A 27,930-nucleotide genomic window follows, 5' to 3' on the forward strand; every position below is an offset into this window, starting at 1 on the left:
CAGAAACAGCTCCTGGATCATCTGGAGGGAGTTCTGAGGAAAGCAGAACTGCAGGTCTGGTCAGCAGCTATTGCAGCGAGGTCCGCCTTTTCTGGTTCTGCTCAGAATGACCCGTTTCTGTGTTTCTCCCCGGGGAGGGCTCTTTATTTTTAGCTCGTTGTTATCGGAGCCCAGAGGGCTGCGGTTCTCTTCCTGTTCCAGCCTCCAGTTTTCTGCTGAACTTTGGGCCAGAGGCGCAGGAATGCTGCAGCTCCCGGTTCTGCTTTTATTGCAGCTGTTTAATCATTGTTGTGGCTTTAGGTTTTATCTCAGATGTGAACTTCTTGACCCAATCCAGTTGGAAGTTCTGGTGTTGCTCTGTGGCAGGGCCTAACGGGCCGGTTCTGTGAGGGTGTAATTAAGGTGTCGGCTCTCCGCCTGAAGCCAGAGGTGTTTTTCTGTCAGAATCCGTCCTCCTTTCATCCCTGAACTTGTCCTCCCCGCCGCCCGGCATGGCCACGCCCTTCCTGCAGGAGGGGCTTTCCCAGCATGCCTCGTCAGCCTCGCAGGCAGGCGTCTGAGATCAGCAGCTCGCTGACTCACGAGGAGGTGACGTCACCTCTCCTGGTTCTGCTTCTTCCACTGAGAAGAAACCAGAAACCGTGGCTGTTTGTTTTTTTTTTCAGGCAGACATGGAAACAATCAGAGGCTACATTTAGATCCAGTTTGACCCAACAGAACCCGGAGCTCTGCTCTGAAACACGCCTGCATGCAGGGGAGCTGCAGCTCCGTACGCCGTGGTATGGGGTAACCATGACGACGGGTAAACAAATCTAAGGCAGCCTCAGTCGGGACAGAGGATTTGACCTTTGAACCTGACCCGAACGTTCGGATCAGTTCCGATCAGTTCCGATCAGACCCAGTCTGAGGAGAACCTGGAACCCACAGCCTGGCTCTGATTGGACAGAATTCGATTGTTCGGGTTTAGACTGGGCTCTGACTCTAATCTGCTGTCAGCTTGGCGCGAGGTGAGGCCCCGATGAGCGTCCTTCCTCCTTTTGTTGTCGCTGCTTTGATGCAGAGTCTGGATCGTGTCCCGTCTCTGACTCCTTTGGTCGTTATGAGCTAAAAACACGCGCAGAGCAGCAGGGATCCGGTTAAACGTCACGAGTTCTTACAGAATCAAAACTCATATCTGCAGCCCAGAACGGTAGATAACCGGTTCAAGACGTGATCGAGAGACACGATCAAAAGATTATCAGAAGAGACATCAGCTCCTTTCAGGAAAGAACTAAGAGGTTTAAATAGAGAACTCTAAGGCATGAAAACTGCACCATCAGCATATCGTCTTCTCCTTTACGTTCCTCTGCTTTAGATGCATGAAGCTGTTGGTTCGCCGCCAGTAGAGGTCACCTGCTGCAGCAGGGAACATTCTAGAACAGGAGTCTGCAACCTGCGGCTCCAGAGCCACATATTGCTCTTTGGACCCTCTCCAGCGGCTTTTAATAGTGGCTAAAATCTATATAAAAAGCTAAATAATTTACTACAATATATACCGCTATGAACAGCTTAAGCGTTTTTTATAAGATGGAAAAGAATGAGATTAAATTCATTTAATTTAATTAAAAGAACCACAAATATGTTTTAAGAGACATTTTTCTGTGAATTAGTTTGAAAATTATACGTTAACATTTAAAAATGTATGAATAGGCTCTATGCACATCTCCACTACTTCCTGAATTTAAAGCAGCTCCTTTGTTTCCTGTCTTTCATGATTGGATGCACTGATTAATCCAGGTGTGTATGACCTAAGTAACTGGCCAGACACACCTGGATTAATCAGTTCGTCCAGTAATGAAAGACAGGAAACAAAGGAGCTGCATTAAATTCAGGAAGTAGTGGAGCTGTGCATAGAGCCCATTGATTGTTTGAGATGGCAACAACTAATTTCCTTTACAAGATAAAAAAAAAAAGAAAAAAAAAGGTTTTCTAGAAAAAGTCGTGGTATATTTTGCGGCTCTAAACATCTTTTATTTGGTTGTACTCTGCGCAAAACGGCTCTTTGGATATGAAAGGTTGCAGACCCCCAGAGATGGGAAGTAACGAAGTACAAATACTTCGTTTCTGTACTCAAGTAGATTTTTCTGATATTTTTACTTTACTTTACTACTTATTTTTATGGAAACTTTTTACTTCTTCTTACATTTTTACACAAATATCTGTACTTTCTACTCCTTACATTTAAAAAAAAATTGTCTCGTTACTTTAGTTTTGAATCATTTCAATGGAGTTACCGTTATTATTTTTCACGTCATCAATACCAAATTCAATCTAATTGGATGGGAATCTACGTTGCTTTTGACGCACCACTACAAGATGAATCGACAGATTCGGCGGTATTCATTGGCGGCAAATCATTGCAGCTTGGTGGCGGTGGCGTTAGCATAGTAGCATGGACGACGAGATGATTGAAAATGAACACAACGGAGATCTAGTCCTATTGGCAGACACCCATTTAAAATGTAGGCAACGGCATGAAAAAAGTGGTTTCTACTTTTACTTTTATACTTTAAGTAAATTTACAAGCCTGTACTTTGTTACTTTTACTTGAGTAAAGAAGTTTAATCAGTACTTCCACTTTTACCAGAGTATTTTTTAACACAAGTATCTGTACTTTTACTCAAGTACGGAAAGTGAGTACTTTTGCAATCTCTGCAGACCCCTGATCTAGAAGCTGAAGGACGGACATTAGACAGAGGGAGACCACCAGCGGGCCAAGAACGGACCCCTGAGGTGCCCCGCATGTCGGCTTTGCTGATTGCTGCTGGAGATCAGCTGCAGAGAGAGATGTTTCAGATGGAGGTTAATGAGCGATCTGCTGTGGAAGCGGATAAATCTACGGCTCTGATGGTATTTGCTGCAGACCGGATGAAGGCTCCGGGCTCCTCTAAATGAATCCTTCTTCTCTCCTCTATTGTTACAGTTTCTGGTCTAAATAACGTCCTCGGTTCCATTCTTCTTCACTCTGCAGCTCGGCTGCTAACTCACTAACAGGAAATACCACTCTGTGTTTATCGGCCTCACTTCCTGTGTGTTCAGGACAAACATCCTTCTCTGCTTCCATATTCCATCCATCTTTAGGATGATGACTCTTTAGAGCGCCGTTTGTCTCGCAGGACGGATCTCGATTGGTTCCTCAGGCCCGTTCCGGATGATGCTCTTGATAAAAGCTGTTAATGAGCCTCTTTGTTTTCCCAGAAGCTCGCAGATCTCGACATGCTTCTGCTGTTTCGTAACTGCAGCCTTTAGACGGACTGATTCCAATCTGCTGAGGGAGTGGAGCCACGTCTCTGTCCCGTTCTCCTGCATTCCTGCAGCTGCAGTATGACCCTGCACATTTTCTGCTGCAGCCAGCTGCACACTGCAGGTTTGCATTTCCGGGTCTGTTTCATGCAAACTGCAGCCAGGAACCGGGGGGTCATTGGTTCCTACCTACCTGAAGACCAGGAAGGTTCTCACCTGCGGACTGGATAATCTGAAAAAACGCAGATATCAGTTTTCTCTACATGAATCTGCTCACTGCAGCCTAAACCCTAAAGTTGATTTTAGTGTTTTGTTTCGTGAACATGTGGAGAGCGATTTAATCCTTTAATCTGCTGCTTTCTCTCTGGTCTCCATGCTGGTCTGACTGGTTTGTTTGGCTGCAGTAACTGGAGTCCTCTGACCTTCAGACAGGGACAGAGCAGTCAGCTGCCATCATTAAACACTTATAGCGCTTTATAATCCTCCTCCAGGCTTCAGCTGTTGCGGCGGAAACTGGTGCTGGCTGGCGGCCATCTTGGCTCAGAGCTGCATGTGAACGTCTCTGAGGGGATGATGTCAGAAGCTGCAGTGTGTTTCCTCTGCTGCTGCAGGTCATTCTGCAGCCCTGCTGGGTTCAGGATGCTGCGTGTCCATGCCTGTCGGGTGACTGAGGTTCCCAAAAAGTTTCGTAAGGAGCTCATTCTTCAGCGTGTCGACGCCTGCTCTGCAGCTCATATGAAGCCTGGATGGCTGCTGCCAATCGGTGGCTGGGATGTTAGGAGGAGATCCAAATAAACCAGAGCCTCCAGTCAACCAGCACCAGTGAACTGGGCTCCAGTTAAACCTGGTTCTGCTGTGAGCTCATCCAGACGACATCGGGTCGGAATTCTTCCTAAAACATTCAGGATCCGTTTATAGAACAGATTTTCTCATCCAGATTTAACCTGTTAAGACCTGCTGCGGTTCTGGTTCTGGTCGGTTTCTGCAGAACTTTAACGGTTTGCAGTTTATTCACATGAAGTTGGAGAGAAGTTCTACAGTTCTGCTAAAAGCAGCTGATGTTCCGTCTGTGTGCTGATGACTCTGATGCTCCTCGTTACCAAAAGAGAGATTAAACCTGAACTCGGTGTTAATAAAGTTACACTATGGACTCATTTAAACTCACCTGACTTTGACCTCACTTCCTGTTTCTCTTCTTCTTGTGTTTCAGAGAGGTTGTACAACTCCAAAGGCCCAGAACTCAGGAAGTGTCTGTTCTCCCTGAAGCAGCTCTTCCAGGTAACTTTCACCTGGTTGGTTGCTCCTCCTGGAGGAGTTTTATTAGCTGTAAACACAGAGGATCTATTTTTATAGGAGGTTTCTGGATTAAGAACTCCTTCATAAAGGAAGCTGATCTTTTTTTAGCTCCAGGTGAAGCAGGTTGTAGCTCTGAAGGAGGTTTAAAGAAGGAAAAATTAAACTAAAGATTCCCTTTTTAACGTTTCGATCATAAATCCGAGGTTCCTTCCTCTGCTCACCAGAGGTTAACTTCTCTAAACTGGAATAAAGCAAAGTTTTATAGGAATGTTGTGAGAAAAGTACGGAAGAGGATTAGGGCCACTGAAAAAAAAAAAAATGATAACTGATTTTTTTTATTTTATTTCAGTATAGTATGAGAAAAAAGTCAGATTTCTGACTTTTTTCTCAGAATTCTGACATTAATCTCAAAATTTTGACCTTTTTTTATTGTCAGAATTCAGTCAAAATTCTGAGATTAAAGTCAGAATTTTGACTTTAATCTCAGAATTTTGACTTTAATCTCAGAATTCTGACTTTAATCTCAGAATTCTGACCTTTTTTATTGTCAGAATTCAGTCAAAATTCTGAGATTAAAGTCTGAATTTTGACTTTAATCTCAGAATTTTGACTTTTTCCCATGTGAAACTAAAATAAAATTTAAAAATCAGTTAACATTTTTTTTTTTTTTCAGTGGCCCTAATCCTCTTCCGTAGAAAAGGGATGAAAAGCTGCTAATGGATGGTTTCTGTCTGCAGGATGATAAAGATCTGGTCCCAGAGTTTGTTGCCTCTGAAGGTTTGACGTGTTTCATCAAAGTTGGAGCTGAAGCCGACCACAACTATCAGAACTACATCCTGAGAGGTGAGACTGCTGCAGTCTGGGGCTCCATGTCGGATCCTGTGGTTCTACAGCCAGGATCTCTGCTGGGTTTATCTATAGTCTGGGTTTAAACCTCAGACTATAGATTCTGGAACCAAAGACCAGGAAGCGTCTCTGCTGTGATCAGCTCTCTAGAAGGTTCAGTCCTGCAGAAGAACTGAAACGAATAAGAGGAGTTTGGATGATTATTAATTGTTGTGGATTGATTGGATCAGGATGATGATTCGGTTTCCAGACGTTTTGTAACGTCGGCTCTTCGCCGGGTTCAGATGTTTGTCCTTAGGACGCTGTGAGAAGAAATAATCCTGACCAATCAGGAGGAGAGGTACTCGGGTTAGTCTAGTCCTCTGCTCCTCCTGCAGACCTTCAGCCAGGCTCCCTGTGTATAGCCACATGCTGCCAGTGGTGGGGAAGCTCTGCCCTGGTGGCACCCTGATTGTCCGTTAAGCTGCTGGGTTTTCCTGAAGCTGCTTCTCTCCATTTTTGAAGGATAGAAAACTCTGCAGAGATCTGAAACACAGATCACGGTTTCATAGATTCTCTGCAGAAACCCATCAGAACCAGCAGCTAAACTGGAAAGGCCTGAAACAAACCAAGCAGTGTTCGTGTTTCAGGGACGCCAGCAGAGGACATCAACCTTTTCAGAGATCATGGTTGCGTTGAGCAGCAGTAGCTCCTCTCCTGAGGATGGAAACAGTTGGTAGTTCACGCTTCCAGAGAAGCCGCAGAGAGCAGAGTCAGCTCCTCAGATTATAGGTTTGTTCCTGGCAGGCGGACTCCTGACGAAGCTCCTCCGTCCCTCTGTGTCCTCAGCTCTCAGTCAGATCATGCTGTTCGTTGACGGGATGAACGGAGTGATAAACCACAACGAGACGGTGCAGTGGCTCTACACGCTGACGGCCAGTCTGGTGAGCCCCAAACCGCTAATAGGAAAGACCCAAAGCTGTGAGTCACTGCAGCTGTGATTAGCAGAGCTGTGGCGCCATCTGATGGTCAGTCTGGGTGTTTTCCAGTCTCGCCTGCTGGTGAAAACGGCTCTGAAGCTTCTCATCGTGTTTGTGGAGTATTCAGAGTCCAACAGTCCTCTGCTGATCAACGCCGTCAACACGGTGGACTCCATGAGGGGTACGCACGCACGCACACACACACACACACACACACACACACACGGTCTCTTCTTTCCATACATGGTGAGGACTAGAGGTGGGACCAAGTCATTGTCAGTGAGTTTGAATTTCAATCCTTTCAAATCTTTTATTTAAACTAATCTGAATATTCTGTTTTATATTTAATTAGTAGAACAAATCTGTGTGAAAATACTGCAGATGAACATTTTTTAAATATGGTAGGTTTAGCTTAAGTTGACCGATGACTCCTAACGACGCAATTAAAACCTCAAACCTGGAAGTTTTTCTGTCTTTCTTATTCACTTCCTGTCTTTGGATTTTTTTTAGTTGAGTATTTTAAAGTTAATCTACCTGAGAGGATTAGGGGGCATATTTATTTTTAAAAATCTGGTTAATTTGATTGGCTGTTCAGCAGCTCATAGAAAAACAGTGTGGAAAGAAACTGAGACAGTCTGTTAATTAGTATGAAATTAATCAACATATTTATACCAAAGTGGTGTTTAAATTAATTTATAGTTCAAAATAATGCATTAAATGGGTTGAGCAATTGTTCTTTATCGTTAATTACACAAAGACACCTACAATACAAACTGTACCCTGTTAAATATAAGAACAGATTATTAAAAGGGCAAGAATTCTGTTTTCCTCTTTGACTGTGAATAATAATTACTGTATTTTTGTTTGTTGTTAATTTACTAATGTTAAAATGTCAAAGTGGGATGTTGTACATGATGGTATCACTGCTGCCACCTTCTGCTTTAGAGGGGAACTGCTTGTTCCAGAGGTGGGTGGGCGAACTCTGCTCAACTAAATGTTAGCATTAAAGGAAGCAGCTAGATGTCCTCACTCTGATGCCAAAACAGGAGCACAAAAACACACCTTGTTCAGCGAGGCAGCTGAGCTGCAGAGCTTCTGATGTTGATGGAGATGATTCATCCTGCTGAGAAGCAGTGGTTTGCTGGTCAGATGTGTTGCTATGGTTACCAGGCGTGTCTGTTACAGGTGTGACGCCATGGACGAATATCATGGATATCCTGGATGAGAAGAACGGCGCCGACACGGAGCTTCTCATTTTCACCATGACGCTCATCAACAAGGTACTGACCCTGTAGATGGACCCGCCCCCCGACCTTTAGATGGACCCGCCCCCCGACCTTTAGATGGACCCGCCCCCCGGTCCTTTAGATGGACCCACCCCACGCCCCCCCCCCCGGACCTTTAGATGAACCCGCCCCCGGTCCTTTAGATGAACCAGCCCCCGGTCCTTTAGATGGACCCGCCCCCGGACCTTTAGATGGACCCGCCCCCCGACCTTTAGATGGACCCGCCCCCCGGTCCTTTAGATGGACCCACCCCACGCCCCCCCCCGGACCTTTAGATGAACCCGCCCCCGGTCCTTTAGATGAACCAGCCCCCCGGTCCTTTAGATGGACCCGCCCCCCGGTCCTTTAGATGGACCCGCCCCCGGACCTTTAGATGGACCCGCCCCCCGACCTTTAGATGGACCCGTCCCCCGGTCCTTTAGATGGACCCGCCCCCCAACCTTTAGATGAACCCGCCCCCCCGACCTTTAGATGGACCCGCCCCCCGACCTTTAGATGGACCCGCCCCCCGACCTTTAGATGGACCCGCCCCCCGACCTTTAGATGGACCCGTCCCCCGGTCCTTTAGATGGACCCGCCCCCCAACCTTTAGATGGACCCGCCCCCGGACCTTTAGATGGACCCGCCCCCCGGTCCTTTAGATGGACCCGCCCCCCAACCTTTAGATGGACCCGCCCCCCGACCTTTAGATGGACCCGCCCCCCGACCTTTAGATGGACCCGCCCCCCGGTCCTTTAGATGGACCCACCCCACGCCCCCCCCCGGACCTTTAGATGAACCCGCCCCCGGTCCTTTAGATGAACCAGCCCCCCGGTCCTTTAGATGGACCCGCCCCCCCGGACCTTTAGATGGACCCGCCCCCGGACCTTTAGATGGACCCGTCCCCGGTCCTTTAGATGGACCCGTCCCCCGGTCCTTTAGATGGACCCGCCCCCAGACCTTTAGATGGACCCGCCCCCCGGTCCTTTAGATGGACCCACCCACGCCCCCCCCCAGACCTTTAGATGGACCCGCCCCCCGGTCCTTTAGATGGACCCACCCCACGCCCCCCCCCCGGACCTTTAGATGGACCCACCCCACGCCCCCCCCCCGGACCTTTAGATGGACCCGCCCCCCGGACCTTTAGATGAACCCGCCCCCGGTCCTTTAGATGGACCCGTCCCCGGTCCTTTAGATGGACCCGTCCCCGGTCCTTTATTTATTTATTTATCTTCAGAAGGTTTTCGAACAGTAAGGTTATGAAGATTGTTGAGGGTCTGTATGAGACGCCTTTTCCCAGATAACCTACCGTTTGTGTTCTGGTTCAGACTCTGGCGGCGCTCCCAGACCAGGACTCCTTCTACGACGTGACGGACTGTCTGGAGCAGCGTGGGATGGAGGCCATTGTCCGTAAACACATGAGCAACAAGGCGACGGAACCGGACCTGAAGGCCCAGTTCTCAACCTATGAGGTCAGTTAGCTGGTTCTGCTTCCTGAATACAAACGGGTTTAGTATCAGAGGTGGGCGGAGTCACCAGAACTTTCCTCAGGAGCAGCGATGCACTTGGAGGAATATGAATGAAGTAAAATAAAAAGTCCAGAAAAGTTTTTTCCTTAAATGAGTTCCTTTCTGATTTGGTATTAAATACTGACAGGGTCATCATAGTGGGAGATTTTAACATCCATGCTGACATTGAAGGCGATAGCTTAAGAGCAGCCTTTAATGCTATCTTAGACACTATTGGCTTTGTTCAAAATGTGAATAGTCCCACGCATTCTGATCTTCATACTTTGGATCTTGTGCTGACATACTGCAGCGCCCCCTGCTGACCGGACGGTGTGTTTGTGTTTACAGACAGCTCTGAGGTACGAGGACGGAGATGTCGACGACTCCGCCCCCAAACCCCAAAAAGAGAGAAGAAAGAAGGTCGGCGCCAACCAAGAGGGCCGGAGGAGTCGCCGTTCATCCAATCAGAACCTGCCAGACCTCTTGTCCTCCTCCCCCACCTCTCTCGTCGTGTCCCCCTCCTCATCCACTGTCCTCTCCCCGTCCTCCACCGTATCCAGTCCCTGTCTCACGCCCACCCTCGGCAGCAGGCCTTCCTCCCCTCTGTCCTCTGGACTCAGCAGCTGCGCCTCCAGCCCGTCGGGCTCCCGGAGGGGCTCCCCTCTGCCCCCCACTATAGCCGTCATTAAGGACTTGTCCTCAGAACCAGAGTCCAAGGCGCCTCCCAGCGGGTAAGTCCACAGAACCGCTCGGTACTGGTCAGGCTCGGAGATACGCTGGCTTCACTGGGTTCTTTCTACATCTCCAAGTTGTCTGTCCGCTTTTCTGTCAACTTCCCTCTGGTTGTTTTAGACCAAGTGTCTGGTTCTGGCCCAGTTCTTTGATCCTTAGTTGATCTGAAAAAGCAGCAGCCTGGGCCGTTACCATGGTAATGCATGAATAATCACCTGGTGAAACAAGTTGAGTTTTTGAACTTCAGCGTTTGCAGAAGCAAACCTTCAGATCTGAGCTAGCATTGGGGTTTGGACCTCGGTTCTCTGAGCTTCTGATCTCATTGTCTCCATGGATTATATTCAGTCCAGTGCTCCCAGTGATGAGACCTGATCTGGGACCAGAACCTGTCTGGGACCAGAACCAGACACCTGATCTGGAACCAGACACATGGTCTGGGACCAGAACCAGACACGTGATCTGGGACCAGAACCAGACACGTGATCTGAAACCGGAACCAGACACGTGATTCGGAACCGGAACCAGACACCTGATCTGGGACCGGAACCAGACACGTGATTCGGAACCGGAACCAGACACGTGATTCGGAACCGGAACCAGACACGTGATTCGGAACCGGAACCAGACACGTGATTCGGAACCGGAACCAGACACGTGATTCGGAACCGGAACCAGACACGTGATTCGGAACCGGAACCAGACACCTGATCTGGGGCCGGAACCAGACACGTGATTCGGAACCGGAACCAGACACCTGATCTGGGGCCGGAACCAGAACCTGCCCCCCTCTGCTGGTTCTCCTCCTTTGCTCCTGGGTGTCCTACTGTGGGTTTGCTGTCCCTGTTCTAACCACCGATGTCTCCCTCCTTCTCCTCTCTCCGTCTCCCTGCTGTGGGGCCTGTCGACCACTAGGAGTCGCTCTTTCCTCAGCCATCACATGTCCGCTCTGGGTCTGAGCAGGAAGTCACGGCTGTTCTCCAAAACCAGCTCCATCTCTGAGGAGCCTCCGTCCGGCTGCAGGTCTGTACCTCTGAGACCGACCTCAGACGGGCCTCCCAGCGCCCCCTGCAGGCCGATCAGTGCTCTGCAGATTATGTGGAGGGTAGAGGGTCACTGTAGGTTTTGCAATTAGACCGACTCAGATGTTTTCATTTAGATTTGTTTTATTTGATGATTTTTGGGTTGAAGAGAACCAGGTGGCAGGAATGAACTGAGTTTGGATTCTTCAAGGTCTCTATATGTGCCTGGCTCATTGTGTGTGTGTGTGTGTGTGTGTGTGTGTGTGTGTGTGTGTGTGTGTGTGTGTGTGTGTGTGTGTGTGTGTGTGTGTGTGTGTGTGTGTGTGTGTGTGTGTGTGTGTGTGTGTGTGTGTGTGTGTGTGTGTGTGTGTGTGTGTGTGTGTGTGTGCAGCAGCTTGCCTCCTTCGGACCTCCCGCCTCGGGAAAAGGAACCGTCCCCGGAGCAGCCTAGCATCCAGCCGGAGCCCAAACCTCGTCTAAAGTAAGTCTCCTGATTTTCACGCTTGTTTATTTTGGGTCGTTTCTAGAACTGGTGTAACTGGAATCCAGTTCAACCAGAACCAGCTGAAAATCTACATTTTATGGATAAATGTGGGATTTTCTAACCATTTATACTCTGGATCATTTCCTGTTTTTCTCTCAGTTCTTAAATTTTTTTTTTTTTTCCTGAATCTTTCTGGGATCGTCTCGTTCAGATCCAGTCCATCTCTGATTCACTTCCGGATTTTTCTGAAACCATTTTGGGTTTAATTCAGATTATCTTGATTCTGTTGGTTTTTGGTGTTTGATCTCTGGATTACTGCAGCTTGAATTCTGCAAAGTTTTTGGTGAATCTTTCTGGATCTTTATTTCATCACAAAATCTGGATTTAAAAATGTTGAATCCTTCCTTCAATCATTTTTCTCTCTGAAACTCTAATTGTTTCCTTTGATTTCTGGTTCTACTCATTCATTTTGTTGTTAATAGCAGAACTATATCATCTAGATTGGTTTCAGGTGGCTCATGTACGTTTGATTATTTTTTAGAGGAAAGGATCTCTGGTTTGTTTCCAATCTTTTGTTGTTTAAACGAGTACGTTTTGCTGCATTATTGTTGTAAATATAAAAACCCGTTTTTACAGATGAAAATTTTAAGAAAAAAAAACTACAGAAATAAGTAGAAATTTAATTTTTTCTGTATCTTTTTTCAAATAGAAATGCATCTTGACCTTTTGCTCTTTTTTTTTCATTTACAAATTCATTGTTCTTGGTTTTACAACAATTATGAAACAAAATTTAGTCCGTATTTTTCCATATTTTCCAGAAGAAGTTGTATTTTTCAAACAGGATGTTTCCAAAAGTTTTCTTTTAATGTGTGTTTTTTTTCTGGATATCTTCTGGATCTCCATGGTTACGTCGTTTTATCTGGATTTGATCTGAAATCTGGATCAGCTGTTAATTAATTAATTGAACTGATTTTGGTGAAACAGTTTGAAATGATCTCAGTTCAACTTTTACTGCATTTAATACAAATTTGCATCAGAAAAACTCATAGAAGAAACTGGATCCTCCTCCAGCTCATCCAATCACGTTGCTCCTCTCTCTCTTTGCTCTAACAGCATGTCTCTCGGCCCTCTCTCCATCACAGCGTTTTTAATGCTTTTCTTCTTCTTTCTCTCTTTCTTTCCTCCCTCCTTCCTCCACCAGCTCAGTGGAGACTGAGGAAGACTCCTGGTAAGTCCTCCTCCTCCTCCTCCTCCTGATGCTCAGCTGCATAAAACCAAAGCAAAGAGTTCTGGGTTCTGGTTCCAGTTCAGGTGTTAATTCTGAAGTTAGGGAACCAAACTAATGGATGCAGATGTTCTTCCTGTTCTGTTAAATCTTCCTCCATCTTGGGTTTGGCGCTGACCGGTTTGGGCTCTGACCGGTTTGGGCGCTGACCGGTTTGGGCTCTGACCGGTTTAGGCGCTGTCCATCTCAGGGCGGTTTAGTTCAGTCCTGTGAGCAGCAGGTAGGTGCAAACAGAGACGGGTTCCTGGTCTTTGGGCTTCTTCGGGTCTGTGAGGAGAGTTTATGCAGCTGAGCTCCTGCCGGTTCTGTCCGACATCGGGTCGGCGATGAGCCCAGAGGGCGTCCTGGTGGTTCTGAAGCTGTGGTACCGTGTGTGAGGTGTGTGTGTCGTGTCTCTGCAGCCCAGAGGAATATGTCGCGAGTCGGACCAAGCCGGTGTGGAAGAATTACGAGTAAGTACGGCCTCTGCAGCCCCAATGCATGCTGGGAGCTGCTGGGAGGCTCCGCTGGTTCTGTTGGGTTCTTGCATGGTGTGGTTCTGTGTGTCAGGCTGGTGCTGGTTCCGGATCAGATGGTGATGACGCGGCGATGATTTCAAAGTGGACGGGTCGGTTTTCCACAGGTGTTAAACGGTTCTGGTGTGGGTTCTGCTCCCTCCTGTCTGGGTTCTGGTTCTGTCCTGGTCCGTTGTGTGTCTGTGGTTCGGATCAGAACAATAGAAACTGATCAGAATTTCAGCTGTGTGATTTTTGGGGCGACGACTGCAGCCGCAAACAGCGGCCTGCTCCTCAGAACTGGACCGGTGCCATGCCCAGAACCGTGGCTGCAGAATCCTGTCCGTCTCCAGGAGGAAACCCAAAAGTTCAGCCTTCAGAACCTCATTAGGAACAAAGCAGGTTTCTCTTGGTCCAGTTTGGCTTCCAGCAGATCCGATCGGGATTAAATCCAGAACCAACAGAACCCGAACCCAGATCAGAAAACGGATCGATGTTTCACTTCCTGCTGCATTTGTTCTTGAACTGAAAGCTTGACCCAGACGGTGTTCCTCTATCAGAACCCGGTCAGGACCGCATGTCCGTCTCCATCCATGACATTTCATTAACGCCAAAGGTCAGAGTGATGGGTTGGCGGCCGCAGGGTCACATGGTTCAACCGGAGGTTTGCTTTAACCTGATTGCTTTGGTTTAACCCGTTCCAACTGGTTTGGTTTAACCCGTTCCAGCGGTCCCGGTCCGATTGCTTTGGTTTAACCCGTTACAACGGTCCCGTTCCGATTGGTTTGGTTTAACCCGTTCCAACTGGTTTGGTTTAACCCGTTCCAGCGGTTCCGGTCCGATTGGTTTGGTTTAACCCGTTCCAACGGTCCCGTTCCGATTGGTTTGGTTAAACCCGTTCCAACGGTCCCGTTCCGATTGGTTTGGTTTAACCCGTTCCAACGGTCCCGGTCCGATTGGTTTGGTTAAACCCGTTCCAACGGTCCCGTTCCGATTGGTTTGGTTAAACCCGTTCCAACGGTCCCGTTCCGATTGGTTTGGTTTAACCCGTTACAACGGTCCCGTTCCGATTGGTTTGGTTAAACCCGTTCCAACGGTCCCGTTCCGATTGGTTTGGTTTAACCCGTTCCAACGGTCCCGTTCCGATTGGTTTGGTTTAACCCGTTCCAACGGTCCCGTTCCGATTGGTTTGGTTTAACCCGTTCCAGCGGTCCCGGTCCGATTGCTTTGGTTAAACCCGTTCCAGCGGTCCCGGTCCGATTGCTTTGGTTTAACCCGTTCCAACGGTCCCGGTCCGATTGCTTTGGTTTAACCCGTTCCAACGGTCCCGTTCCGATTGGTTTGGTTAAACCCGTTCCAGCTGTCCCGGTCCGATTGGTTTGGTTAAACCCGTTCCAGCGGTCCCGGTCCGATTGCTTTGGTTTAACCCGTTACAACGGTCCATTTCCGATTGGTTTGGTTTAACCTGTTCCAGCGGTTCCGGTCCGATTGGTTTGGTTTAACCCGTTCCAACGGTCCCGTTCCGATTGGTTTGGTTAAACCCGTTCCAACGGTCCCGTTCCGATTGGTTGGGTTTAACCCGTTCCAACGGTCCCGGTCCGATTGCTTTGGTTTAACCCGTTCCAACGGTCCCGTTCCGATTGGTTTGGTTAAACCCGTTCCAGCGGTCCCGGTCCGTTTGCTTTGGTTTAACCCGTTACAACGGTCCATTTCCGATTGGTTTGGTTTAACCCGTTACAACGGTCCCGTTCCGATTGGTTTGGTTAAACCTGTTCCAGCGGTCCCGGTCCGATTGCGTGGTTTAACCCGTTACAACGGTCCATTTCCGATTGGTTTGGTTTAACCCGTTACAACGGTCCATTTCCGATTGGTTTGGTTTAACCCGTTCCAGCGGTCCCGGTCCGATTGGTTTGGTTTAACCCGTTCCAACGGTCCCGGTCCGATTGCTTTGGTTTAACCTGTTCCAACGGTCCCGGTCCGATTGCTTTGGTTTAACCTGTTCCAACGGTCCCGGTCCGATTGCTTTGGTTTAACCCGTTCCAACGGTCCCGGTCCCATTGCTTTGGTTTAACCTGTTCCAACGGTCCCGGTCCCATTGCTTTGGTTTAACCTGTTCCAACGGTCCCGGTCCGATTGCTTTGGTTTAACCTGTTCCAACGGTCCCGGTCCGATTGCTTTGGTTTAACCCGTTCCAACGGTTCCGGTCCGATTGCCTTGGTTTAACCTGTTCCAACGGTCCCGGTCCGATTGCTTTGGTTTAACCCGTTACAACGGTTCCGGTCCGATTGGTTTGGTTTGCAGTGGAAAACAAATTTGAATTGTTTTGCTTTAATTTTCTTCTGGTCCGGTTCTGATGTCCGACATTTTTTATATGACTAGTTTTACAGAAATAGAAAGATGCAAAAGGCGCCGCTTGGCAGAAGCTAAGGTAAAAAATATGAATATTTAAAGTTTAGATCAGTGGTTCCCAAAGTGGGGGGAGAGTGCCCCCTAGGTGTGGGCAGGTTTTAATAATGAGTGACCTAGTTTTTAATGTATTGATGTCAATAGCAGTCAACATAAAATAAAAACTTAAGATGTAATATTATTCTAATTTCTTTTAAATTATCTGATTTCGATGATGATGACGGGTCTCAGTCACGGATTAGCGGAATGCGGTCCGGATCCGGACCCAACCTGATTTCAAACATTTATAAATGATCCCATGTTGTCTAATTTCACTTGCTCCTCTTCTCCAGTTAATACGGTAAAGCCCTGGGGAGCGTCCGGCTCCAGGCTGCACGTGATCCAAATGAGCCAATGAGCTGTCAGTCTGGGTTGCTGCTGCTGCTACTTTTAGACACAGCAGGCAAACCTGTGGCAAGCCGGGCGATGGGAAAGAAGGAGAAGACCATGAGAAAAAGAGAGCAGAGAAAGTGTGGACTGCTGGAAGAACTGCGGTGAACTGGTGAAAGAAAAGTGAAATGGCGTGCTCAAAGATGACCCTGCACATTTAGAGGATGTTTGGCTCAACCTGCTGCTGTGAAGCAGGATTCTCCACCATGAACAGAATCAACAATAAATCTGGATCCAGGCTCAAAATGAGCTCCTTGATATGTGCTTGAGAATGGCTTAGTCTCCGGTTAAACCCAGGTTTAAAGCCTTGCAGGGCAGCCTAAAGCCCACTGCCAACATTAAGACAGAAAAAAGAAAGAAAATAACAAACCATCAGTTCAGGGGTTTGAGAAAATATGGGAATATGGACCTCTATTGATTGATTTTCTTTATTCAGAGCCGCTGATTTTTAATTGGTTACTTCTGATCTAAAGCTTCTGGAAATTATATAAACTTAGGGGGAATATTTAGTGTAGAAGATATTTGGCAAGAACAGTCATATTTATAAAGTAAAATTTTAATTTTAATCAATAAATGAGGATAAATTAAATATCCCGGTCTGTTTTACTCAGATTTATTTATTATTCTGCTGTAATTCCTGGATGCAGAGATGTGAAGATGAACTAATTAATCATCTCTTAATACACATTTTAATATATTTCAACAAATTAAACTCATTTTTAAGCTTAACTTTTATTTCAGTCAAGATTAACTAAATAACAAATACAAGCCTTAAATGAGCCGAACAGCAATGTGTAGATATGATCTAGATGAGATACGTCTTTAACTGGCAGAGCTGAGAATTACTGAACCTTCTTTAGATTAACTTAAATGTAAGATTAGATATTTGAATTTAACAAACTACATTCTCTCCTTTTAAAAACCTTAAAAGTTTGTTTTCAGTCACAGAAAGTTTAAAGTTTAATTAATTCCCAACTTCTTCCCCATCATTCGGCTTCACCTGCTTTGAACCGCACTGCATCATGGGAAATGAGGGGTCAGGAAGGGGACGCTGGAGTAGGAATGTAAACAGATTAGAGGCTTAATATTAATTGGTAATTAATGATTCATTATATCATTTTTTTGCATCTGATTCACTAATAAAATCCACCTAAGCAAATTTCTTTGAGAAGTGATGCTGCAGCAGAACGGTGACTGGATCCAGAATCCGGTCCGGATTATTTCCGCTGTTTAATGGAGGCTGCAGGATGAACTTTCTCTGGTTCTGTTCGTAAATATGAACCCATTAATTTCCTCCAGTTCTCAGCTAATCAGAGCCCAGCTGTACTGGGAGGCGGAGCAGCATCAGCTTCTCTGATGGTTCTGCTGTACAGTCTGACGGTGGCCCCATGCTGTGTAGCACCTTTTTTTAGGGGTGATTCAGGAAATGTCTTCCTGGATTAACTGGATGTTGGTTTGGATTAATTGAGCAGAAAGTTCCCACCAGAAATCTGACAAATCAGGATCAGAGAATGTTTTTAGAAACCGGATCAAACCATCAAACTAATCCCAAATCTACTTCCTCCTGGCGGTTTAAGTCCCGCCTTGTCTCACATGGTCACTTCTGCTCACAGAGACGGCTTCCTGCGCAGCCTGACAAGAACTCAGCGGGAGAAGAGTAAAAGGAGCAAAGATCCAAGCAGATCGCAGCCGCCCTTTTCTGACGATAAAACTCAGAGTTCAAAGACGGAAGCTGAGCCGAGCGACGGCACGCCGCCTGAACGTCCCGGTGAGTCTGAAGCTCCGCCCGTTTGTCAGAGACAGAAAGGGTCTGAATGTTGGAAGAAATCCACTTAAAGTGTGTTTGTTCAGGTTCAGCATCCAGCAGCTCGGGAACAAACTCAGACACCCGAAATGATCCAGGTGAGAAACCACAGTACCCACAATGCCATGCAGCGTGCCCCCATGTTGATCTGCAGTTTCAGTCTGTCTGGATAGGCTTCCTCTCAGCCTGCGCTCTGAGAGGGAGAAGAGGAGGAAGTCCGGATGATAATCTCCCCTTTATGAAGCTGAATGGCGTTCCTCAGGGTTCCATCTTGACACCACTGTGGTTTATCGGACGCGTTTCTTTAAAGTCAGTCGGTTTCTTCAGCTCGCTGTTGTGATGCTGCGTCCACACCAGGCTCTCCATCAGGAGGTCGTCTCCTCTAACCACTGCCCATGCAATCTAAGGCAGACCATTTTCAGTTATAATTTGGAAGCTACTAAAGTTTCTAATTATGTTGTTTTAATTGGTCGGCAGCAGCGGCCGGTGGAGTTTTCTCCAGGGGGGCTATAAATTTAAAATAGACGTAGACCAAAAACCAATCAAACTTATACTAAGTTTTCACACCAGTATATTTAGATGAATGCCAACAACAAAAAAACATTATGAAAACACTTTATAAACAAAAAAACATATATTTTTTTTGTTTTTTTATTCTTTATTTTGAACATGTAAGAGAAAAACAATAAAACAATGTTTAAAAACATTGGAGAGAAAAACAACAAACAAGGTACCCTCCTTTCCCAAATTATACCTCTATTACATGTGCGAAAAGGAGTAGGAAGAAGTAAAACTTATGTACTCCTACCCCTTTAATTCTTGTATTTCTTCAATTTACAGTATTTATAATTATGTTGCTATATATATCCATATAAATACATACCTACCTACACATATACATACATATATACAAATAAACAAAACAAAAAACACAAACAAAACTTACTACAATGCTTCTCTATACCTTTTGAAAATAATTTCTTTGTAAATTTTTTTGATGCATTGGTTTACTTTTTGAGCATAAATCTGCCGTTCTGAGGCTGTGAAGGAAAATCTGTTTTGCATGGTCCAATATTGTGCTAAAAACCTAAAAAAAAAAAAAAAAAACAGTACCAGTTTAATAATGGGAAAGCTATTGTTTAGCTTTATACTTTATTTTAAATATATAAAAACTATTTATTTTCTAAGAATGTTTTTAAGAGCAACAATGCAAAATAACAAACATCTAGAAAAAATAGACTATATTCTGGTATTTTCTATGTGAATCCCAGATTGTTCATTCTTCTTTTCTACAAAGTGCTTTAAATCAGTCCTAGCTGTCTTTATCCACGCTGGATCAGATCCTGACATTTGAAAAAGGAGGCAGGGAAAGCAGGATAAAGCATTAGCCTCGCTGCACGCAGTTAGCCTCGCTGCACGCAGTTAGCCTCGCTGCACGCAGTTAGCCTCGCTGCACGCAGTTAGCCTAGCCTTGGAGCTAAACCAAGTCCTGGAAAAGAACAATTCTTGCACCATTTCTCTCTCCAACTCCCGCGACTCGACCTGCCAATCACCCGTAAAGCGTCTGCGCTGTGGCGGTGAACAAATGCACCTCCGATACCTTCTGTATTGCAGAGGAGCTGCTGCGCATGGACAACTTCTAATGAGAGTCGATGGGCAAAGATTTTTGTGCCCTAGGCCAGAAATATGTCACCAATCCAACTAAAAATGGAATGATGCTTTACTACCGTAATTTTCGGACTATAAGCCGCGACTTTTTCCCATTTTTCGACCTTGCGGCTTATATAACAATGCGGCTTATCTATGGACTTTTACATCTAACGGCCACTAGGGTAATACCTAAATCTATGGATTTTACCATCCACCATGTTGACGTCACATTTGCTTCAACACACAAGTACGGTAGCCGCGCGGGGGAATGCGGAGGTCCTCCGGAAGCAGACTTCTACCGCGAGTGGTACGAGACAGAACAACAGCGAGAAAGTCGGACATTAAACATAAAAAAACCTGCGGCTTATAGTCCGGTGCGGCTAATAGTCCGAAAATTACGGTAGTCATTAAAGATTCATTATTTATCTTGCATATCTAAAACATATTAATATATTTTGAAATATTTTAAATGTTAATTTAAAATAAAATAAAAAAAAAGAAAAGAAAATTTTCTTTTTTTTTTTGGGAATATATATTTATTTTTAAATGTAGAAGAATTTGGAAAACTTTCCTGTTATTTGAATTTTAAATACAACCTGAGGTTCAATTATTGTTTGTTATTAATTATTCCATCCATCCAAACTCATTTTGGTCGCTTGTATTTGCGATCTTGTCCTTTCGGTAATTACCCAGATCTCCTGACCATAGTTGAGGGTGGGAACATACAGGTGCTGGTCATAAAATTAGAATATCATGAAAAAGTAGATTGATTTCAGTAATTCCATTTAAAAAGTGAAACTTGTATATTATATTCATACATTACATACAAACTCATATATTTCAGATGTTTATTTTGTTTAATTTTGATGATTACAAATGACAACAAATGAAAATCTCAAATTCATCATATCAGAAAATTAGAATATTGTGAAAAGGTTCAAAATTGATGGCCCCTGGTGCCACACTCTAATCAGCTAATTAACTCAAACCACCTGCAAAAGCCTTTAAATGGTCTTTCAGTCTAGTTCTATAGGCTACACAATCATGGGGAAGACTGCTGACTTGACAGTTGTCCAAAAGACGACCATCGACACCTTGCACAAGGAGGGCAAGACACAAAAGGTCATCGCTAAAGAGGCTGGCTGTTCACAGAGCTCAGTGTCCAAGCACATTAATAGAGAGGCGAAGGGAAGGAAAAGATGTGGTCGAAAAAAGTGTACAAGCAAGAGAGATAACCGCACCCTGGAGAGGATTGTGAAACAAAACCCCTTCAAAAATGTGGGGGAGATTCACAAAGAGTGGACTGCAGCTGGAGTGAGTGCTTCAAGAACCACCACACACAGACGTATGAAAGACATGGGTTTCTGCTGTCGCATTCCTTGTGTCAAGCCACTCTTGAACCACAGACAGCGTCAGAAGCGTCTTGCCTGGGCTAAAGAGAAACAGGACTGGACTGCTGGTGAGTGGTCCAAAGTCATGTTCTCTGATGAAAGTAAATTTTGCATTTCCTTTGGAAATCAAGGTCCCAGAGTCTGGAGGAAAAGAAGAGAGGCACTTCATCCACGTTGCTTGAAGTCCAGTGTAAAGTTTCCACAGTCAGTGATGGTTTGGGGTGCCATGTCATCTGCTGGTGTTGGTCCATTGTGTTTTCTGAGGTCCAGGGTCAACGCAGCCACATACCAGGAAGTTTTAGAGCACTTCATGCTTCCTGCAGCTGACCAACTTTTTGGAGATGCAGATTTCATTTTCCAACAGGACTTGGCACCTGCACACAGTGCCAAAGCTACCAGTACCTGGTTGAAGGACCATGGTATCCCTGTTCTTAATTGGCCAGCAAACTCTCCTGACCTTAACCCCATAGAAAATCTATGGGGTATTGTGAAGAAGAAGATGCAATACACCAGACCCAACAATTCAGAAGAGCTAAAAGCCACTATTAGAGCAACCTGGGCTATCATAACACCTGAGCAGTGCCACAGACTGATCGACTCCATGCCACGCCGCATTGCTGCAGTAATACAGGCCAAAGGAGGCCCAACTAAATACTGAGTGCTGTACATGCTCATACTTTTCATGTTCATACTTTTCAGTTGGCCAACATTTCTATAAATCCTTTGTTTTTATTGGTCTTCAGTAATATTCTAATTTTCTGATATGATGAATTTGAGATTTTCATTTGTTGTCATTTGTAATCATCAAAACTAAACAAAATAAACATCTGAAATATATGAGTTTGTATGTAATGTATGAATATAATATACAAGTTTCACTTTTTAAATGGAATTACTGAAATCAATCTACTTTTTCATGATATTCTAATTTTATGACCAGCACCTGTAGATCGATCAGTAAATCCAGACTCAGCTTCCTCTTCACTACGACAGTCCGATACAGCGACCGCATCCCTGCCGACGCCGCACCGATCCGTCTATCGATCTCACTCGTGAATAAAACCCCGACATACTTAAACTCCTCCACTTGAGGCAAAGACTCCATCAACCTGAAGGGGGGAGTCCATCTTTCTCCGGTGGAGAACCATAGCCTCGGATTTGGAGGCGCTGTTCCTCATAATTATTCAATTAAATAGTGAATTAAAAGCTCTAAACATCTGAAAACATTGAGATTAATGCTGATCTACCTACATGAATGCACCTTCCCACATTTCCTTGGAAATTGTGCCTTATAGATCAAGACAACTGAGAAATATTTATATTTAGAAATTGTAATTGAAATGTACTTATTGGAAAGTTAAGATTTTCTCTCCACCAGTGGGCGCTAAAAACAGGCGTCCTGGACTGACAGAAGCACTTAATGGGTGACCTTGCATTGCTGTTTATTATTGAATGAAATATTATTCTTTATCACACATATTGCATTTAAAAACTCCCCTCCTGATATGTTAGATAAGCTTATTTCTCATTTTCCATTTTGTACCTGCATGCAACAAGAGCAAAGTGAGTGGAGGAAGTAAGATCATGCCTTTGCTGAAAGTGAAAAGTAATTACTGTAATTTAATGCTGTGCTAAAATAAAATAAAAAAAAATTATAAATAAATAGAAATCTGAAGTGATCTTTAGCAGAATGAGTCGTCTGCAGCGTGTTTGTTGATGGAAGCTGTGATCAGGTTTCTCCTGGACTCACGTCTGAACTCTGATGTTTGCAGAAGCTCCTGAGCTTTTTGGCGACAAAATTCTTCACCTGAATAAGAGGTTTTTCTACTCCACTGACTCGGAGCTTCAGGACCCGAAGGATTCTGCTTCTGGTGCTGCTGAAGAGGAAGAAAAAAGCTGCACTGCCAGTGAGTTTGTCCCTCAGTCGCCGCAGTTCATCTCCAGCAATCAGGAGCAGAGTAATACCTCTCGGTTTGCTCTCCCTTCAGGCGAGGATGTTTCTGGACCCGTGTCAGAACGCCTGTCCTACTTCAGAGCGCGCTCAGTTGAGTCCAGTGGAACCAGTGGGACCAGCGCCTCCCAAAAGGCGGAGCTGGAGGGCCTGGAAGGCTCAGCCCAGGCGGCCCGGGCGCGGCTGGCCGAGGAGCAGAAGGTCAGAATCGACGTTCTGATGAGTCAAAGCGGGTCGTAGACGCGGAGCAACTAGACTGTGGCAGAAATAATCAGCCAATTAGCAGCGAAGTAAAAGGCTCTGAATCTTTAGAACTAAGAAATAATAAAAATAAAAATAATGATTAAACTTTATTGATCTCATACTGGAGAATAGTACCTCTGAATTTAACCCATGGCCTTGGGGGGCAGTGGGCTGCCAGGGTGGGGTTAAGGGTCCTGCTCAGAGCCCCCTAGTGGAGGCTGTGGGGATGGAACCATGTAACCTTCTCAGGGTCCCACTGCTCTAACCACTAGACCAACACTCCCCATTAATCAAGTTATGAGGAGTTAAATTATCTAATTTAAGTAGATCTAATATAATGAGTTCTACTAACATGAAACCTGATTCTGGAATTTATGTTCTTTAATTTTAATGAAGGGAAACAGAGAAACGGTTCCAGTTCAGAATCATCTGATTCATTTATTTACCCAGCGAGTCGCCTTTTTTATTATGTTTATTTCATGATCTGGCCCCTAAAACATAACGTGGCAGCAGCCAGATTCTATTCAGTGTATTTCTATAGCTCCAATTCACATCATGTCATCTCAGGTCACTTTCCAGTTCACCAGATCATCCAGTCAGATTGATTCAAAGTTTTCTATCTAAGGAAAACCAGCTGATTGCATCGACTCATTGACTCTTCAGCAATCCCTCACACTAAGCATGCTTGTAGCGACAGTGGAGAGGAAAAACTCCCTTTGAACAGGAAGAAGCAGAACTAGGCTCCAGCTGCCGAGGCCCACTGTGGTTCAAGGAGACAGAAGCAGACATAGAAAAAGAAGCATAGATCCAGATCCAGATTGATCTTTGTAGAACTGCGTTAAGTTCTACGTTTTTTGTGAGAATGAAAACTCTGATCTTGTGACAATCCTGCTCGCAGCGCAAGGTTACCTAAAAGAAGGGTTTATTCTAGTGGTGTTTCTGGCTGGATGTCCCTCTGTGTGATCAACATAATAACTTCAACATTCACTTCTAGTCCATTTATTTGGGCCATTTTTCTGTTAAAGTGTGTTGAAAACCTCTGAAAAGAGGTCTGGTGCTGATTAATTAGCATCAATTAGCTCGGTGATTAATCGATAAAACAGATTAATCGAATGTTCCGTTTATAAAAAGATCTAATTTAGGGAAAATCTACTTATTTTCCCCAATAATGCAGATCTGGGGCTTCTACAGGTCAGAGAAACCAGCTCATCACTTTTCGTCCTTAGTTACAGACGTAGCAGGTAACAAAGTACAAATACTTTGTTACCTTAAGTAGATGTTGGGTATCTATACTTTACTGGAGTCATTATTTTTTAGACAACTTTTTATTTCCACTCCTTAATTTTTTTTTCATCTTTCTACTCCTTATATTTTAGAAATAGACTCGTTACTTTTGTTTCATGCTAATTATCATTATGGCCTGTTGGTAGTTAAAAAAAAAAAAAAAAAAAAAAAAAAAAAAGGATTAAAATAATTATTTATGGACTTGTTGTTCACAACATAACAGAATAGTTTTTTTAAGAGGATGCAAAGTTACATTTATACTAGGGATGCAGGATATAATGGGCCCCCTATCGGTATCGGCCTTAAAACTGAATATGGGACATCGGCCCCCCCACCGATATTTAACCCGATATTTGATCAGCTTCTGAGTTTCTACTTCTTCTTCCTCAAAAACTTATTTTTTACAGACTTAAAAACTTCTAAAGACGAGGGAAAAAATATTGATCCATTAAAATATCCCAATATCTTCATATGCTGATATATTGCCATTTAAAAACACCATATCAATCTCTTTTACTAATGAAATATTGCTATATGTCATCGTTATGCTACGAAATCCCCCGAAAATTCACCAAATGTTGCCATATTTTTATATGTTGATATATTGACGCGGTATCGATCTATTTTACTAACAAAATCTCACAAGAATTTGCAAAATATCACGAGAGTTTGTAACAGAACGATGAAATTTCACCAGATTTTGAAAGTAAAATAGATCGATACCGCGTTTTTAAAAATCTATTTGATATCAGCATATGAAAATATATTTGAGTATATTATTTTTCAAAGTGTCAGAAATAGATAACAAAACTGCTATTTTCAATGACTACTTATTTTTGTCCAGCTTTAACATCGGTATCGATATCGGTTATTGGCTACATGAGTTTTAAAATATCGGCATATCGGATATCGGCCAAAATCCCAATATCGTGCATCCCTATTTACAGCATTACTATTGGTTATAAAAGGGTATTGCTGTACTCAGTATAATGTTTAAAGCATCTTTCCTAAACATTCTTTCCTGCATTACTTTTATTTTTTGTTTTAAAAATAGTCCTTTTACACTTTTACTGGAGTAAAAAGCTGAAGTTGATCCTCTAACTTCTATAAAATAGTTTAAACGGTAGGATTTATACTTCTAGTAATAAACATTATTAGGCTACTATTGACCCCTCTGCTTCTAAATTATAGAAATAAAAGTTTTTTTCTGGAAACTAATCTCTATTTTATCATGAAATAAAAGGCAGAGAAAATAAATGGATTAATTGGATTTGGTTGGGGAATTAAAAAGTGGAGATTAGATGTTTAAGCCACATCATCCTCCTGCTACATCATCAACCTTTCCTTCTTTCAGCTATAATTTAAATAAATAAATGAAATAAAAAGGTAAAATGCTTCAGATGGTTGGAAGTCGAGGGTTTGAAGTAGTTTTAGTCCAACTTTTCTATAATCTGGCTGAGATGTAAAGCTGAGGATGCAGGAAGCGGAGGAGGAACCGGTCTGAACCCAGAACCCTCCTCTGGACCGTAAACGCCTGCGTCTGCCTCTCTCCTCAGAACCGATCCGCCCGGCCGCAGAGCGGCGTGGAGGCGGAGCCTCCTGGCCGCCGCCTGGAGAAGATGGCGTCCGTAGGATCGGTGGACGTCTGGGACCAGAAGCAGCTGAGCAGCTCTGACCTTCGCATCAAAGACCTGGACTTCTCTGACCTGCTGGAGGACGAGGACAATGACGTCCTCGCCATGGACAACATCGACTCAACCAGCTCCGCCCCCTGTTTCTCTGGCGTCCCCCCTCCTCCCCCGCCTCCCCCCATGCTGGGTTCCGCTGCCCCTCCTCCGCCTCCTCCTCCCCCACCTCTTCCCGGTGTTCCTCCTCCTCCACCTCCTCCCCCTCCTCTCGGTTGTGGTATTCCTCCCCCTCCGCCCCCCCCGGGAGCTCCTCCTCCCCCCGGCTTGTCCTCAGGACTGATGAGGAAGAAGAAGACGGTGAAGCTGTTCTGGAAGGAGCTGAAGCAGGCAGAAAGTCCTCAGAAGTGTCGCTTCGGTCGGGGGACGGTGTGGGCGTCTTTGGACAAGGTGGAGGTGGACACGGCCCGCCTGGAGCACCTGTTCGAGTCCAAAGCCAAGGAACTGCCTGCTGCTAAGGTAACTAAGAGCTGGAGGGGGTTTCTCACCTGCTGCAGGAGCAGGGATCGACTAGAGCGCCCCCTGATGACGGAACAGAAAAATAAAACCCAACCTTCCAGTTGGTAGCATCTGCCTCTTTGATCTCTGATTATTCCCTGATTGCTGATCGCCTGTTGGTAGAACCGCCATATTGGTACTCCCTAGTTAGACCGGTCGCAGTGTAAACAATCCGTGCGCTACAGCATCGAACAAACACGATGTTCTCATTTTCAGCTTAAGACTTTTAAAATAAAGATAAATTCATCACTTTGAGCATCAGTAGATTAATTTAATTTAGAATAAAACAATCGGCCAATCACATTGCAGAGTCATTATGAAGTCTATAAATCATGTAATATAACATATTATACAAATCTATCATCATAAAATTAATATGTTAATGGAGCAGATTAATATAAATGAACCAAAATGGCTAAATCTATTTATTACATTTTTATGATAGTCACATCTTACATATAATTTCAAGATTTCACATCAAGACTGAATTAAAATTACATGTCTGTTAATGCTATAGCATATAATATATGCATGCTATATACCTTCATGCTGTCTGTGCATTAGCCTTTAAAATATTTTCCCTCACTATAACATGCAATATAATTCAGCAAATAACTTTTTTAAATGAGAAATACAACAAACACGACAAAAGTAGCAGCGTCACCCACTTCATAAAGAATTTAACAGTAAATTACTTTCTATTTTCTTACATTAGACACAATTTCAATGGCTAATTTAGTCAATATCTTCAAGTCGGTCTGAGATAGCCAGACTAATTTACGTTATTTACTCTACTATAGGTAACATCGGCGTATAAATGACTGAAATGACATGTGGATCTTCTTCCTACAGCCAGAAAACTGCTTGTTTTTGCAGCCACATGCTGCACAGGGAGGCATTTTTAGGGCACGTCTCCATAGGAGTGGGGAGTACCAATATGGCGGCCGGATGTCTCCATGTTTAGAGACAGAATGTTAAGAAGTCCAGCTGTTATCAACAGTTTATAATTGTTTATGCATATTGTGAATAAAACCCTTCTGTGAATGTTTTCCATAACTAAAGCACATGAGTGGAGGTAGGATACTGCTTATGTTCCCAGACGGTAAATAAGGAAGTAATGGAGATAAGCATGTCAACAACTCCCAGGTCTAAAAAGAAAGAATAGTAAAGGTGGTTTCTCAATTCACTAGAACACGAGTACGGAATCGTGTCCTCGCCAAGTATGTTCTTGAGAAGAACACAGATAAGTCTGGACTCTGGGAGAACGGGAGCATAAAATGAGCCTATTGGCACAGAAGCGTTCTGATGACATCATCACACGCTCAACTCGTCTGGAGCTGCATTTCACCTCCTGTTATTAATAGACTCTAGATAATAATAAATTCTGACTTTTTTCATTTATTTGGGGAATATTAATGA

The 27,930-nt window shown here is 44.5% G+C and overlaps 1 protein-coding gene across 9 annotated transcripts in view; it reads left to right on the forward strand.

Moving 5' to 3' along the window:
* fhod1 (formin homology 2 domain containing 1) overlaps nt 1-27,930 on the forward strand; it is a 56,721-nt gene that overhangs the window by 12,428 nt on the left and 16,363 nt on the right. The window contains exons 4-19 of one of the 9 annotated variants that reach the window (XM_038267421.1): nt 4,493-4,560; nt 5,316-5,421; nt 6,253-6,347; nt 6,453-6,564; nt 7,569-7,663; nt 8,977-9,120; nt 9,505-9,887; nt 10,801-10,908; nt 11,299-11,388; nt 12,593-12,619; nt 13,078-13,128; nt 17,619-17,773; nt 17,857-17,907; nt 22,623-22,757; nt 22,839-23,002; nt 25,885-26,472. In XM_038267421.1, coding sequence (XP_038123349.1) covers nt 4,493-4,560; nt 5,316-5,421; nt 6,253-6,347; nt 6,453-6,564; nt 7,569-7,663; nt 8,977-9,120; nt 9,505-9,887; nt 10,801-10,908; nt 11,299-11,388; nt 12,593-12,619; nt 13,078-13,128; nt 17,619-17,773; nt 17,857-17,907; nt 22,623-22,757; nt 22,839-23,002; nt 25,885-26,472 — 2,372 coding nt within the window. Of the gene's footprint in view, nt 1-4,492; nt 4,561-5,315; nt 5,422-6,252; nt 6,348-6,452; nt 6,565-7,568; nt 7,664-8,976; nt 9,121-9,504; nt 9,888-10,800; nt 10,909-11,298; nt 11,389-12,592; nt 12,620-13,077; nt 13,129-17,618; nt 17,774-17,856; nt 17,908-22,622; nt 23,003-25,884; nt 26,473-27,930 lie in introns of all 9 variants that reach the window. The other 8 variants (XM_038267417.1, XM_038267418.1, XM_038267419.1 and 5 more) reach the window with 8 other exon arrangements.

Source organism: Cyprinodon tularosa, unplaced genomic scaffold (assembly GCF_016077235.1).
Source record: "Cyprinodon tularosa strain WSP-4 unplaced genomic scaffold, ASM1607723v1 ctg672, whole genome shotgun sequence".
In the NCBI taxonomy this organism is placed as follows: Eukaryota; Metazoa; Chordata; class Actinopteri; order Cyprinodontiformes; family Cyprinodontidae; genus Cyprinodon; species Cyprinodon tularosa.